Source organism: Taeniopygia guttata, chromosome 2 (assembly GCF_048771995.1).
Source record: "Taeniopygia guttata chromosome 2, bTaeGut7.mat, whole genome shotgun sequence".
NCBI classification, from domain to species: domain Eukaryota; kingdom Metazoa; phylum Chordata; class Aves; order Passeriformes; family Estrildidae; genus Taeniopygia; species Taeniopygia guttata.
This window is the reverse complement of record NC_133026.1, coordinates 52,834,896-52,851,545: the sequence shown is the minus strand read 5'-3', so window position 1 is coordinate 52,851,545 and position 16,650 is coordinate 52,834,896. Positions and strand designations below refer to the sequence as shown.

Genomic DNA, 16,650 nt, shown 5'->3' with positions numbered 1-16,650 from the left:
CCAAAGTGAGCTGATGCTGAAGCACTGCCAGTCTCTGGGAGAATTTATGATTGCAGCATATAAACTAAGGCACCATGGCCACTATCAACCTCCCTTTCAAACTGCAGGGTCTCCTTCACCTCTACCACGCCACTCCCAGGGCTCTCCTGCCTCTCTGGCTTTTCAGCTGGGCATGTTTTAGGTTTTAGCTCTCCATTCCACCCTTTGTCCCTCCTAAACCTTAAGGCCTGAGCCAAACAACAAAAACTTACTGGTGAGCAACAAAACACAACAGGACACATATACACACAAAAATAGAAGAAGTTAAAATGAACAAATAACAATGCAAATTTATCACCCACCACCTGGGAAATGGCTTACCTATTTTGGGTGAGGAAGGGGTAAGGCAGAAGCTGAGCATTGACGGCTAACAGAGTGCTCTGGATCTTGCCAAGGTACCAGCAATGGAAAAAGGCTTTGAAATTAGAATAGATCAGACACCTTAAGATCAAGCAGTGCTACAGCATTTTCTATACTGTTTGCCACCACTAACTTGACACCATCCATAACAACTGCACTCAACAGGAGCATTCATTAAATATGTCCAGCGTTGAAGATAACTGTGTCCTTGCAGATCACACTGCAACCCACCTGGGTGGACAACTACAGATTAACCCAGCCAGGAGAACTTCTCTTCCTCCCTCCCTCCCTTGCTTCTTCATGGGTGGGCAAGACATTGTGAGACACCCTTGACAAGCAAGGGATGGAAACACAGCCCCCATAGAACAGCTCAGAGTTCAGCACAGCTTAGCTTTGGCCTCTGAACTGACTGCTCCTGCAACAAAGGTAGCTAGGTCAGTCTCTCTCCTCTCTTAAAAGTGTCACACTTCATCTGTGTGACACTGTATTTTCCACCCAACACTCTTCAGCCATCTTTCTTCAGCAAGAAGGTAAACACCCTGTTTTGTTTTCCCGTCTGTATTTAAACTGTGAATAGAGTGAAGCAACAGACTGGGAAAGCAGAAAGAGGAAAGCAGTTCTGAGTGGAAGCGATACAAGCGCTGATTGCAACCAGGCTTTTCAGATGTATGAAAAAATAACTCCCTCCCCCAAAGGAGATATTTTAGAAGCTGAGAGCTAAGAACTTAAGTACAAAGGCTTTTGTTTTTATTGACATTATAAGAAACATTTTTTTCTTTGTTACAAAAAAGCTAAGTGGTTCTGAAAGCAGAAGTACAGTTCATATGTACACAGTGCTACAGACCCTTCAGATCAACCTAAGGCTTGAGAAACATCAGATCATAACTGCAGGTTTATCAAATGAAGAACACTAAGGTCTGTTACAACTGAACACTATTCCTACCGTACATAAATGTATTTACACATTCTCTTTTTTTAAGGATTACAAGCTTTATAAAAAAAAATTTAAAAATTTTAAAAAAAGCGACACTTTTTTATCTTACACATCTGCAGGACTGACAAGAGTAACTGTTCCATAGGAGATATTCCACCAATCCAAGGACAATAACACATGAATACCAGAGGTTTACAAGATGTTTCAGACACTATTAACAGTGGTATGTGCTATTAGCTCAATGGCAAGTACAGCCTCATCAGGAAAATTTGGCAACACATCCTGGTCCCTCTCTTTCACAGGGTCAACGCAAAATAAGGCACATACATTTTGGGAATACAAACACTGCTGTCCAGCGGGACAAGCAATGGCGGGACAGGCATGGGTGAGCTGACCAGCCATCCCACTGAGGGGCAGGGGAAGCAGTTGCACGTACCATTTGGGGCCATTCCCCAAGGAGAGAATAACATCATCTGCCAGGTGTTGGATGTGTGGGACCGTTGTACTCCCACATGGAAGCCCACTGACTTTCCTGCAAACACACCTTCCCTTCACCTGTGTGTAAATGACAGATAAACTCTTCACTGGCAACTTCCACTTTGTGGAAAGTAAAACTGCCTGGAGAAACACACACGATTCAGGCAGGCTGAGTGTTAATGATATGCCCAAGGCCAACAGTAATGCATATGGAAGACCCTCACAAGAAATGGTGATTTAGACTTATGCTGCAATGCTTTAAAAATAGAAAAGTCATGATATATTGTGCATTTTCTTGTACTCTTGGGTGAGCAGTGTGAGCTATGCAAAAATCTACTGATGTGCCACATACACAAAAGCAACTCTGTAACTGGGTAGAGGGGTGCTAGTAAACTCATCCCACCAGTGTTGATGGGACTTTCCCCAGACTGCCACATGTTGAGAAGGAGGCTGACAAGTGAAAGCTAGTGTCCAATGTAACAGTGCCATGCTCAGAGAGACCAGTCTACCTTATCAAAACAGAACTAAAACCCAAGATAGCTGGGCTATGATGTATTGCTACCCTCACAGGTACCAAAACCAGCCTCTTTAGTATAAAACAGAAAAGCATGAGAAAACACTAAAAACTGAAAAGTGATACATAAGAGCACATGCACTTAATGGTGAAAATGGTAAATCCTTTGCACAAACTCCCCAAGGACACAGTGGAGTCTCTGATTCTTCAGCTTTGCCAAATCAGATTGGATGCCTTTCTTGAGCATGTGGTTTCTGCCAAGACACACTGCTGGCCCAAGACAAGGCTAAGTGAGTGACAAAGGTTTGTCAAATCCAGGAAGACAAACTGACTACTCAAACAGTCTCTTTTAGCCTGGAGCAATATGAATGGCTCCGTCTAAGCTCTGATGGATCACATCTGTTAATAGCTTCCCAGCATCAATTGCACCAGCAGATACAATTATGAACTGGAAAATTGAATTTAAAAAATAGTTGGGGATGTTTGGTTTTTTTTTTAATGTATTGGTTCCATTACAATAAAAGACTTCTCTCCCAAGCCACCTACTCCCAGGCTGGTCATAAGTCTCCCTGTTGAAATTGTTTATAAACATGTAATTGATAGCTTTAATAAACAGACAAGATTGGCTACTGAGAACCGTCTGAAACATGTCCAGCACATCCTTTCCTCATGCCTATAGTGCTGCTTCTCTGCAGGGCTGTGGGCTCTATCCCAGCACTGCAATGCACAGCACAGCCCTAGGAACATCCCTTCCCCTGGGGACCTGCCCAGGGGGATGCATCGCTTCTTGTCCCAGCAGCAGAGCAGGGGCAATGGTTGTGTACAGGCAGCAGGTCTCTGCAGGCCCTTTTCCCACTGCCACAGCAATCCAGTCATTTGCTATGGTGAGCAGTGCCCAACTGCCCATGCAGCCCAGGGACCCCTGCAGGCAGGCTGTGATAGCTGGTCAGGGGCAGGGAAGCTGGGAGGGGAAGTGCCAAAGGGAAAAGTGCAGGATGAGTGAATGTGTGCAAGTGACAGAGTAAGAAAGAAATGCTGGCTAAACATAAAAGAAAGATAGGAACTAGATCATGATAAAAGGTGTAGGATATTTACATTTGTCTTGATTTCTGACATTCCAGCTCACAGTGCAAATGTCTTGGTACATGCTGTGATAATCTCAAATATGGCCCCTGTACCAGATTCTGATGATGTCTTCCTACTGATTTACACATTCATGCTCTGACTCTAACAGCTACTAACAGATCAATGTTATCTGACAGCTTCACTGAGATTAAATTCCTACACATTTCCTCAAATGCCATGTTCTGAATCAGCTGGCATTTCACCTTTTGAAAAAAATGCTATGGTTTTCCAGCCTACAGAAGTCACCTTCTGATTTTGACTGGGCTAAAGTTTCTCTGTATTTTAAAACTGACTATGCTCCCTCCTCTTGCTATATGCCTACTATAACATCAGCTCCTTATAGACATCAAATCCATGACTGTAAGTACCTGCACAATCTTCATCCCGTAGTAGGACTTCATTATTGGGATTTAATTGAGAAGTTTTCAAGGGCTGGAACTCCATGCAGCTTCTTGGAGTGGGTGAATTTAAGCTGTGGTCTTGTAATTGCTCCCCACAGCAGCTTGTTCACTCAGGAGCATACTCACGGGTGCAGACATGGAGCCCAGCCGAGCCAAAAACAAGCCAGTGCTCATAGAGAAAATGCCATTCACCTCTACCAGTGAGTAGCTTAATGATCACAGTGCGTTGGTTTCAATTTTTTGCTGGTATAACTGACCCTGGGCATTGACCCACTGGTTTGCTTGGAAATTAAATGCACATGGTGTCACCAAGAGAGAGAGAAAGAAGCTGGGTTGGTCTTTCTGAGCTTTGATTAGTTGCCAGACAACTCAGTTGGTTAGAGCACAGTGCTAATAGCATCAAAGTTGTGGGTTTGATCCTCATACAGGCCATTCACTGAAGAGCTGGACCTGATAATAATTCCAGATCAGAATAGTCTGTGATCTCTGAATACTTGCTGTTCCCCTTGTTTATTTGCTATTTTTAATGGCAGTTCTAATTTCTTGATTTTGTAAAGCCTGGACACAGTGGAAAAACATTTAAGATTATCAGATTGCTTGCAACTGCTTTGATTTATTTGGCTAGTCTGAGAACTGGGCCAGTCATTCATTTTCTACTTCTTTTACATGACATGCCCATTATGTTTTTGAAACTCTATGTATCCATGGAGCTGTTTGGGCTAAAGGGGATATACATACAGTTCTTCCACTAAATAAGAACCAGTGGCTCAGCAAGTTAAACCTGAACAATTTTCATTTAAAAAAAAAAAAATTAATTCCCCAGTATGAAATACTGTAATTTTGTGATTTCATTGTATGAAATACTTAATAACACCCTGACTGTATCTCCACAAATGTGGTATGCAATGGGAAGACTGTAGACTACCAAAGTCACTATACACGCCCATAATTTTGCTATTCAGTCATTTAAAAAAGAAGGCTGAAAACCAGAATACCAAATACTGCAAAAGAGGAGAGTTGGACAACAAACAGCTTTCTGGTCCTCTCCTTCCTCTGAAATAGGTCAAACATGGCACAAGTTCAGTATTGTTATTCAAGGCAGTGACCGCTATCTCTGTGTGTGAAACTACAGCCCAGGGGTACCATGGCAGTGCATTTCTAAGCTGGTTTTCCACCTCAGTGTGATGTGTCCAGTGCATCCAGAGAGGATTTCATCACTGTATGCTCACTTCACATTGTGCCTGGTTATAGGTTCAAGAGGAAAAGTTGCAAGAGTTTTACAAGGTCTAGCTTCATTTGAGTAACAGAAAATTATCATTTCATCAGGCCTTTCTTTACAAAAAAAACCCCAAACAAAACAAAACAAAAACCCCACAACATGCACTTCACACGTTTACATTGGTTTACAGGTAAAAAATAAAACAAAAATAAAAGAAGCATACAGACATTTGAAAAGGGCACGAGAGAGAGAGAAAAGAGAGAAAGGGAGGGAATGGGCATAGCAATACTGATTCAAAACTGAAATGGAAGACAGTTTCTCCCTAGAACACTTTAGGGTTTTCAGAGTCCTTATTCCATAAAAGGAATATACTTGAAACACATCCCATGTAGGTGAGATGAGATTGCTAAAATACATACACAACTAAAAAATATGAGTCTTTTTTCCATCTGTTATCTCCTAAGTGTTTTTTGTTTTTTATGTCTATTGCATAACAGCAAGAAACTTGCTTTCTTCTGCAAGTGAGGTCAACAAAGAGCTCATGTCCCCAATAGCCATGTTGGTTGTGCTTACAGGCATAGCTGGGAATGTAAGAGATGCTTGGGGAGTGGTGAGGCGTGAGGAATTGCGGGAGACATTTTGAATGATACTTGGGCTCAGGGCTCCTGAAATTAAGCTGACATGGTCCCCATCATCTATGATAGCATCAAAATCTATCTGCACACCCTCTAGACTGTTGTTGTCAATGCTGTCAACTGTACTTGACACTTGGTTAGTCCCCGGGGAAAGAAGCTCAGATGAGTTTTCTGTTGCAGTCCCCTGCAGCAGGCAGCTGGCTTCTGAACCAAAGAAAGAACTTGTTTTCATAGCTTGGTGGCTAAAGCCCATGGTTTGGTCATATAACTGACCAGAGTAATTCTGTATGTTAGAGCAGAACTGCTGTGATTGACCTTGCATTTCCATCTTAATGGTGTTTACCCTGTATGTCTGGTTGCCATCATCTATGTGTCTTTGCTGTTGGGACAGGTTGTTTCTCAACACGTTTTGCCGTCTGTTGCTGTTGTAATTAGAGCATGACTGGTAACTTTTGGCCACTGACAAACCTGAAGGCTGGCTACCAATGGTGTGAGACACCAGTGGACAACTCTGTGGCCCTTGATACAGGCTGCCTTGTGAGGTAGGACTAACCTGCCCTAGCATCATTTGACCAGATTGATTGGCTCCCTGGTAACGAACTCCATCTCCGACTGGCTGGCTTTGCAAATATTCCTGTTCCATCATATTCCTGTCCTGCATCCCATTTGCCATACTGGTGGTTTGATCACTGGATGCCAGGGGATGGCTGAAATTTTGCTGGCTCCCATTCACTGGCATGTTGCTGATTCTCAGCTTCTGCCCTTGCACTGCCATGCCACAGGAATTGTCTGTCACCCCAGACATCATTGCTTGCCTGCCCATGGTTTCACTGTAAGGTTTGTTGGGCTGCATGCTGAAAGAATTCCCGGCTCTGCTGGCAGGAGTCATATTTTGCTGTAAACTGTAGGAAGTGGTGTTCTCTATCAGGTTCTGATAGCCATTCTGCTGGGCTATGTTGCTTCTCTCCAGGTTCTGCTGCTGAACCATCATATTGTTATGTAGTCTGAAGGCCCGAGCCTGCTGCACTGCTGACCGCTGACCACATTTCAGCTTTGACGGAGATAAGTCAGAACTTCCTGAGCTTACTTCATTCCACTGAATGGGCAAGTCACTCTTATTTGCCTCAGGACCCGCTTGCTGACTGCTCGGTGTAGGGGCTTGGTCAAAGTTGCTGGAATTGTTGTTTCCTGAAACTGAGCTGTGATGCATTTTGTTGCTATCTAGAACATTGTTCAACAAATGGTCGTACATGCCCTGGTTCTGGGAATTCAGATACTGGACCACATCATCTGGCAGGAGATCCTCATCATTCAGACTGCTACCTGCTTCCATTGTAGCAGCCTCCAGGGCGACGTTCTCGCTGATGCTTGGAGGACAGGGAGAGCTGAAGCCGCGGAAGACGCCACCCTCAGAACGGGTGTAGTTCTGAAGAACAAGGTTGCGCTTTTCCATGGATGGAGGCAAAGCAGGAGTGTTAAAGCTATTAAGACTGTTGAAACGCTGGACTCGTGGGACAGAGAGGTTGTCGGAAGCCATTCTGACTGGATCACTGGCTCTCCTTGTCCCATTTCCTAAAGCTTCGTGAGACAGAAAATGTCTCCTGCTGTAACCATTTGCCCCACCATCACTACATCTTCGAGGGATGTTCACTGGAGGCAGTGGAGATACTCCAGACTCCCTGCAGTCACCCAAGAGTGCCATCCTTGTCTTGAGGCTCATCCTCTCCATGTTAGGCAGTGGAGTTGGTGGGGGTCCACCAGTAGCTGCTGCATATTTAGCTTTCAGCCTGTATTGCTGGGCTGGGGTGAGGCTGAGAAGACTTGGCAGGTCATCACACTGGCTCACTTCACTGGAGCGCCGCGAGGCATCCGTTGAGATGGGGTCGTAGGAGTCCGCAACGCTCACATTCTGCGGTCTTCCCTCTGTCTGGGAGGCATCGCTGGACCTCCGGCTGGAGAAGCAAGGTGAGATTCCAGAGGACCTGCGGCTGCTCAGGTAGGCTGAACTGATTGTGCTAGTATTGCTGTCCCTCCTGTTCAGCATGTTCAACACAGTGATGTCCGTACTGGAGAGCTCATTCCTGTTTGGCAGAATAGTCATGGATCCTCCGACACTGCAGCTGCTGTTCGACTGGGTACCTGTGGGTAAAATTCACAGTTAAACAAAGAGGTATTATCCAGAAACTGGTGAGGAAAACACAAAGTAACAAAGTAGGTGGAGTATAGAGGAAGAACATCATCACAGCCAATTATATCAGGGCTCTCTCTTGCAAGAAGTAGAGAGAAAAACTGCGTCCTCAGGTTAAAAGCTAATTCAGAGACTCAAGGGTAACATTTCAGTGTGAATCCCAGCAGAAAATTTATAGCCCATAGCCACAAATTGTCATCAGCTGGTGCAGTGCTCCAGCCTGCAGTGCAGCTATGCTGGCTGATGTGCCAGGAGGACACATTCGTAAGGGAGCTTTTTATAGGCAAAATATAATTGAACAGGCATTTGCATGGAAAAGCAAAATATACAAATTAGAGGCTATTCAAGGTCATTTCAGACTTCTTGAAATATTCTTAAAATAACTCCTAACAACTGCAAAACATCTTTGCTGGTTTCCTTGTTTTGTTTTGGTTTGGTTTTAAGTAAACAGGATACATTTCTTAATTTTACATAGTTTCTTTTGATTGAATGGGTCTCAGAAAACCTGGGCTGCCACTGCTGGGTGGAGCCCAGAAACCTACAGGCATGCTGTAGGCCGAGTAGGGGCAGCAGCAACATCCATTTTGGTCATGAGCAGCTCTTTGGAGGAAAACAACCGAGGATCTTCAGAGTTCAGCCTCTTATTCATACTGCTGTCCTCCACAGCAGTAGCATCTGTACATATGATTTGTTCTATGTGTAGGAACAGGTTATTTAAAGGGAAACCTACCACATCTCTGGAAAGGCTGCCTTGCAAAGCCTGCCTTGCAAAGGCCTCAGCAGAAAGACTTCCATACAGTAAACTCACAGGTATTTATTTCTTCTGCCTTATCTCAAAACAAGACAGAATTATGATTATCTTGGGTCAAAACCTTTAACTAGGGAATATTTAAAATGTGATTCATGGCTCCCTCACTATCTCCTGTTCTGTAAAACACAGGACTATCAGACTTCTCAGAGGGTGGGTAGAAGAACTTGCGATGAGGGAATAAACAGAAAGTGATCTATACAAACCGTTTCACAGCTGTTGAGTTTTGTAAGCTGTGCAACTCCTGCAAGAGTTGCAAGATTGAGCTAGCAAGCAATAAGATTAAAGATAAAAAGCATTATCACTCCTCTTATGTGCATCTCACCATTTCCTATGAGAGGCGGCAAGGTTGGGGCTTTGGAAGGTGGAATGGGGTTCAGTCTTGGAAGCATTCCATTAACTTGTTTCAACCTTTCTAATTTCACTTGCTCCATCCATTTGGTCCCTGTCATATTCCTCCTGGCCTGTAAGCCAAGTGCTGTGGTGGCTGTGGAAATGGTAGAGTCCATGATTGGGGTTTCATCGATGACACTGAGGTCTCCTATACTACCACCACCGGTCAGAGTAAGCTCGATCCCATTGTTGGAATAGTTGCTGATGGGGGACTGTTCGCTGCTGCATGTAGACTGACCACCAGGGCTTGGCTGAGATGTCTGTTGGAGGGAAGTAAGAGACAAGAGTGTGAGGATTAAGCAAACAATGTTAACCAGAGCATTTGTGCTAAATGAAGGTTAAATGGAGCCAAAGATACAGGCATAGAAAAGTCCAGCCTTAAATGATAACAGTGATCATTCTTAAGGAGACTTTCTAGATATTGGCTTCAGCTGCAGTGAAGGGCATTGTAAAACACAAGATTAAAATTGCCTTTCACATGTTGCTGATGGTATACAATAGATCTCCATAAGACATTTATTGGAGTTATTCCCAGAATTACTTCTATCACTTCAAGCCATTTATGTATGGATGGATACCCTACTTTGCTTTTGTGCTGTTCCCAACTGAAGCTGCAGCTCAGAAAAACCAAAGCAGAATTCAGCCATGTTACAAGGTATTAGTTTACACTGCTAAGCTTGCAAACAAACAAATAAACAAGACTCCAATAACATTGGAATTTTGGTTTTTTAATTAGACTTGTGGCTAAAAATGTAAGCATTTTCCAGGCTTAGGGCTCATTGTTACAAGCAGTGGTTGGCTTGAAATGTTGGCATGTAATAAAACAAGGACAAAGCATCAGTGCAAAAAATACTGTATCATATTATCAGCATCCCGTGACCCTGGCAGCACTCAGGGATTAACTTATACCTCCTCTTATACCTAACTTATACCACCTCTGCCCTGAATCAAGCAGGTGATGATCTACTAAATCAAATCCTTTGTTTCATCAGAATTTAAGATTTTAAGTGCAATAATTTAAGTAGACAATACAGACTGTTGATCTGCAGGGATATAAACATGCCACAATAACATCTTTCTTAACAGGGAGTGTTCCCTGCTGCTCTAGCAGAACTTTTGCTGTGGGGAAACACAGGCTTGATTTACTTTTCAGACTTTTACTAAAGTTCTCTCAAAAGAATGGGAAAATTAACAAACTGACAGACAAAACAGAGGAAGACAGACAGAAGTCTCTGGACTTAATATCTCACTGTAAGGTTCTATCAGTGTGATCACAAATCAGTGGGGCATGCAGTATCGTTTTGCTCACAAGAACAGTTTCATGTAAGTATTTAACTTTAAGGGCTTCTGATGTGGTTTTGTTCTTTGGGTTTTTTTTCCCTACCACTCTGTGATCTTTATGTACGTTTTACTGAAAAATGCTGTCTAGAATTTCTGAAGTGCCAGAGACGACTCTCACTTTAAACATCAATGAATGAACACACAGATTCATGGCACTACTGTAGTTTCATATGCCCCTAAGGAGTACATTTGAGATTCAATAACTATATTATTATTTCTAACTTGAATGATGATGCTTAGAATTTATGAGGCCACACTGAGCAAGTTCATTTCCAAATCCTGGCCATAGTGGATTTGGTGACAAGAATAGAAATAACAGTTATTATATGGAAGAAAGTTTATGCTTTTGGACAATAGATCCATGCCATATGGAAGAAGAGTAATAGTGATCAGGAGCCTGTTCTTGTAGCACATGTCAAGATCACAGTGAGGTAGGGTACACAAACAACAACTGTATTATGCAGGACATAAATTTCTAGATGTGTAATACACAAAACAAATGGATGTCTCATCTAGAGGGGAAAGTACAAAGACATTTCTGAAGATATTTCACCAATATAAGCCAGATTTTTCACATGTCAAGTGTTGCAAAATGTTCACAACACATTACAACTGGGAATGCACTTGATGGATTGCACATTACTAAATAAAGGAATGACTGAACAACAGACAGAAGACTAAAATAAAAACATATATATTGTTGCAATAAGAAAAATAGCAGAAAAGTTAAAATGCCCTCACCTTATTACCCACTGTCCTTAGGAAGTTAGAATAAGACATTTAAGAGCATTAGACAGAAAAGACATTGGATTAGTTGAAAACCAGAAAATATTCCTTAATTCATACATGCAGTGAAAAGCAAGAAACACAGAATTATTTTTAAAATATAATTTTCACTGAGAATTATTTAATACTATGTAAGCTATAGGCATTAGTACCCATCTTCTAAAACTTTTCCTGTTAAAACTGTGTTTAACATTCCTCAATAATGCTACATGTTTACCTAGCAAAGCAGAAGAGGTTTTGCTCCTTTGTAAACTAAGGTGGTTATCACCAAAGATGGCAGAGGACCTCCTTTAGACTTCAGCAGGAGCTTATCATCAGCCCTTCAAAGGTTTTGAATTCACTATTAATACTGAACAGTTTGAGCATAAGCCTTAGGCACAACATAGCAGTAACTCATATTTCAGTGAGTAATCACTTCGAATTGCAGCATGATTAGCAGTATGAGCAGAATTTGGAGGGCTCATATTTGTAGTCCCCAAGGGCTGGATACAGATGAATCATAGACCCAGATGGGGAAGAGGATGGAGTGGCTGCCTTTGAATTAACCCCTGTGAAGAGGGCAGATGGCACAGGAAATTCAAGCAAATGAAAGGACTTGTGTATTTAAGACAGCATCTCAAAAAATGGAATACAGTCCTTTCAACAGTTTAATGTAATACGTTAAGGTAAACCAGAGAAAAGACCTGCAGACTGTCAATTCAACTTGATTTAGTTAAACTTGGACTAGGTTAACTTGAGTAAGTATCAGAGGTCACATCACAACAGAGACGTTATTAAAAGATGCCCATCTGCTGTTTAAAAAAGTCAATTCATCCTGCTTCAGTTTGATCCATGACCCAAAAGCCTCAAGCCCCCAAAATATGATTGCTTTCCTAGGTTCTCAAAAAATGATGATCATAAATATCATAATTTTAGTCATTTGGACTTGTGGTTTGGTTTGGTGGTTTTTTGTTTTTTTTTTTTTTAAATTCTGGCTTTCAGCCTGCAAGATTCAGATTAATCTTTCTTCTGGAAACAGAAGAGTGGAAAAAATGTTTACTTTTTAAAATAAAAACTCTGATTTTCTCATACTCTGCTCATTCTAGAAGATGGAGCTTTTTAAAAGAAACAATTATTGTGGCAGTTGCCAGCACTGCACTTGTTCTATATTGCACAGACTATTTGTAATCTTTTTATTTGCTATTTCTTAGGCTTTAAAAACATTTTACAATGTAAACATAGGAGAAGACCTCATAAAACCAAACCTTGTGAGCTAGAGTTTACAGTTTACAGCATTTAGTAAAGAGATTATTAATTGGTTGCAGGAAGAAAAGGACAGGGGGAGTGGCACAGTGTATTGCATACCATTGGTTTTTCTGACTTGACCGCTTTCACTTGGAGGCATTCTTCACGCTTTGAGGTAGTGTTGCTGAGGTCCTTCTGCTCACCAATGGCACCCTGAGTCTGATGGCCTGGTGACCGGGTCTGAGAGTGGCTGCCTGGGTCCCTTGGTGGCGGAGGCCTTGGGTGGATATCTCCCCGCTGCTTCTTGGTGACGTGTGCCTCTGGGCCATGCACGGTCTTCACGTGCTTCCGGAGAGAGCTGGGGTCTGTGTAGCGCTTCGTGCAGCCGGGTATCTTGCAAACATATGGTTTCTGACAAGACACAAAACCCACCCATATTGGATTTTATTCCATGTGGGACTCCTGAAGGGCTCCTTGGAGCACAGTTGGTGTCACAGTTATACACTTTCACGGTGAATTTGTTACCTAACCTATGGTCTCTACAAATTAATCATAGAATGGTTTGGGTTGGAAGGGACCTTAAAGGCTATCTAATTATTCACTCCCTTCCCAATATGGGCAAGGACTCCTTGGTCAAAGCCACATTCAAACATGGCTTTGAACACCTCTAGGAATGGGGCATCCCCAGCTTCTCTGGGAAACCTCTACCAGTGCATCATTATCTCACAGTAACCAGATTCTTCCTTATAATTAATCTAAATCAACTCTCTTCCAGTTTAAAGCCATCACACTTGTCCTATCAAATTGTGACTGCACCTAGTCAAAACCATTAGTTCCCCTTGGTTCAGAAGGTTGCAACTAGTGCTGTACATTTGATTGAGGGCAGAGTCTCTCATGGGTACCAACTGGCACAGCTTTCACTTATTTTAGCAGAAGTGACAACTCAGCTATGGCAATTTATGAAGACTGCTTTAATTTTCAACCCTGTCCTTTGCCCTCAGCAGTTTGATAGTGTTCCCAGTATGCGTAGTACCTGCTACTTGACACTGAGAGAAATAACCTCCTTCATGAGATGCTGGGCCATTTGTTCAGGCAGAATTAAGTGAGGAAGCTTTTTTTTTCTGGCTCCTTCAGATCACCAGTACAATGACAAAACATAAGATACAGTGCCATGAACACTTTCACGTTGCAGCAATATATGCTCTAGTACTATTATTACTGCTACTAGCATAACTCATCACTCATTTTTTTTTAGAAACCACTTTCTTTACCTGTGGATTTCTATAGCTCACTAAGCAATGTAGAATAAAGTAAATTTACTGTCTTAAAAATAAAGCCTTAACAAAGCCTTTTTTCTTGCATTATGAAGGGATTAGAAAGAAGAGCTGAGCACTTCCTAAATCCTTCAATTGCCTCGGGAAGCAAAGTATTGTTCACTCATTTTCATTACTGAATTGTTTCAAATAAACTACTATTTTAAAGGTTTTCTTATCCTAGTCTTCAAAAAAATTGAAAGAGACCTTCATGCAGAGTTTCTCAGAGGGATTCTCTGTCTCCTTATACATGGCACTGTGGAGCCTTTGACAAATATAGCTTCGTCATAGCTGTCTAAGGCCTGAGACCGCTTCATCTGGCATCAGTGGAAAAAACCCTCCCATTTACTTGAATAGGAGCAAAAATGAGCAATTTAGAGATGATGTTGAGCTACTGAGGCAGGTTTTCTCATGTTGCTATGGAATTATAAGTCACTTAGCTTTCTTCTGCATGAGTAAGGATATCGTAATCAAGATATGTCAACTGCTTTTAAAGCTCTCTGTACGTTACCTACTTAAAACCAAAATGGCACAGCAAGCAAATGCTGAATTTGGTCTGTGCTTTTCACTGTATTCACATCACTCCACCAGCATATGATGCCTTAAAAGATTAGCCTGTTTTGGTGTGAAGTAATGGTGAAGGAAATGTTTCATTTGCCCCTGTGGCTGCACCTATCAGAAATCATGTTCAGGATAAAATTTCTCTGATTGACTTACTGGTAGACCCAAAATTCTGATCTTAAACAGGGGCAGGTCACATTGCTAAGTGTGAGAAGGTTTAACCCATCACCTAGGCAGCACACAGATTGGTTCAGACAGTGAATGAAAAAAGAAAGCTCAGGCAGCTATTGGCAAGACTTGGTGAACTTCCTTCTACCTTGGTGACCATTCATGAAATCACTGCAGGGCTTCAGAGCCATTATTAGTTGGGCTGCTGAAAACACACACGGCAGAGATGAGGAAACTCAGAGCTATGCAATGCCGTCTGCTTCCTTTGTGACTGAAGAGATGCTGCAGGGCGGGGACTGGAAGAAGATGAATGCCCCCTGGAGATCTGCTGGCCCTAGTGCATGCCTGTGACAGACCTGACAGCCAGCTAGAGAAAGATACAAGCTGTGTGGAAATAGATATAGCTGCTATGGTATGTCCGGCCCTTCCAGTACTTCCCGGTTTAGGCTAGAGGTGAAGGAGTATAGGGACATGTCAAGGAGGAAAGTGTGGACTCTGAGATGTGAGATTGAGGTGATGCCGCTCTCTGTGCAACTTGAAATGGGGCAATAAAACAAGGACAATGCTAGAAGATGGAATGATTCCCAAAAAAGGAGGCAGCAGTAAGAGGAAACACAGTAATAATGAGATGTTACACTGAGAGTTTGGCAACAGCTGTGACTGCCAAAGCTGGTTTCCTCAAGAAAGGTCATATTTCTTCTGCTGCATCCCTAGTCCATGAGGTCTGTTCAGGATTGGAAAGGAAGAGTGAGAGAGGCCAGAGAAGAAGAAAAAGGCGTAACTCAGACCTTAAACGGCAACCAATGATTTCAAATGAGGAGACTGCAGCTGTCTGCAGCACCCCAAAGTATGCTGGGGAAGCTGTATCCCAGCACATGCCTGGTGCCAACACAGCATGGGGACGGGTCCAGGCACTCAATGAACCCTTCCAGCTCAAGAGGGAAAAATAATTCCAGCTTTACAGGGAAAACAGGATCTGTCCCTGGTTAATACATATGTTTCAATTAGACTCACTTGTTCAAAACTCTCCTACATGTAATAAAATGCCAGGTCTGTATGACATACTGTGCTGCTAAGAGGCATTCAGAACTTGCATTCCTTTTAGGTTGCTGAGGGTTGCTGTGCCTATCCTCTTGTAATACACTGCTTATATTGACCAACTGTAAGTCTGTTCAGCAAAGAATTATATTAATCTTTTGAAGCTGTGCTTACTTACCTCATTGGAATGAGTCCTGTTTTGGTGCTTGGCCCTGTCAGATGCATTGGAGAAAGCTTTGTTGCAGCCTTCATGTTCGCACACATAGGGTTTCTCTCCAGTGTGAGATCTCAAGTGCGTTTTCAAGTTTTCTAATCTGGAGTAGGCCTTTGTACAACCTTCAAACTGCAGATGAGAAATAGTTCTTGTTTAGTTTTAATCTTTGGACTTGCAGGAAACTGTAAAAGTGGACTTAAAAAAGTTTAGAAATTTTCCAAGCCTTTGTAACCTTGTCCAATGTAGTTTTGATTTGAAGGGTTTTAATTTTATCCAAGCAAACTCTACCGCAACTCAAGTTAAAATGCTTTCAGCATTATGTAAATCTTCTCTTACAGAAGAGAAGTATTTGTGTACTTCAACTAAGACTGAAATCCACTGCAAAGCCATCAGGAGACTGGTGGCCAGCAGAAGCTGTGTAACAGAAAGTGCCTTTAAATAATTAGGTAAACTGAGCCCTGTTTAATTATGCCCTTTGGAGTTTCTTTGTACTTTAAACTTAAGGAAGTGGGCCAAATCATCCAGGGAATCCCCTATCTTAAAGCTTTTTTCATCTGGTCGTGCTGGATAACAAAGCAGACATGGCAGTCTCTTCTCCACAAGTCTGACAGACAAGAGCTCAGGGAATGCAGCACTCATCCTGCTGTTTGTTCTCTGCACAGCTCCTGCTTCCCTGTACAAACCTGGAGCCGTCGCCTCTTTACTTACAGTGCATTTGTGTGGCTTTTCCCCTGTATGTCTCCTCATGTGGACCACCAGCATATATTGAGCTTTGAAAGGTTTCTGCTCCCGAGAACAGTCCAGCCATCGGCACACAAACTCTTTCTTCTCACCATGTATGTGGTCATTGTTGATATGCTGTTCAGGTAGAATAGAGGTTACAGTTTAACAGAAATACAACATCTGCTGCAA

General features: G+C 42.4%; 1 protein-coding gene across 5 annotated transcripts in view; it reads right to left on the bottom strand.

Annotated features, from left to right (window-relative positions):
• Window positions 1-1,124: 1,124 nt before the first annotated feature.
• Window positions 1,125-16,650, bottom strand: part of GLI3 (GLI family zinc finger 3) — a 204,300-nt gene continuing 188,774 nt past the window's right edge. For all 5 annotated transcript variants that reach the window (XM_030265326.4, XM_030265327.4, XM_030265328.4 and 2 more), the window contains 5 exons: window positions 16,447-16,596; window positions 15,703-15,867; window positions 12,565-12,855; window positions 9,026-9,353; window positions 1,125-7,843 (listed from right to left, as the gene is read on the bottom strand). In XM_030265326.4, coding sequence (XP_030121186.4) covers window positions 5,553-7,843; window positions 9,026-9,353; window positions 12,565-12,855; window positions 15,703-15,867; window positions 16,447-16,596 — 3,225 coding nt within the window. In that variant the 3' untranslated portion in view covers window positions 1,125-5,552. The remainder of the gene's footprint in view (window positions 7,844-9,025; window positions 9,354-12,564; window positions 12,856-15,702; window positions 15,868-16,446; window positions 16,597-16,650) is intronic.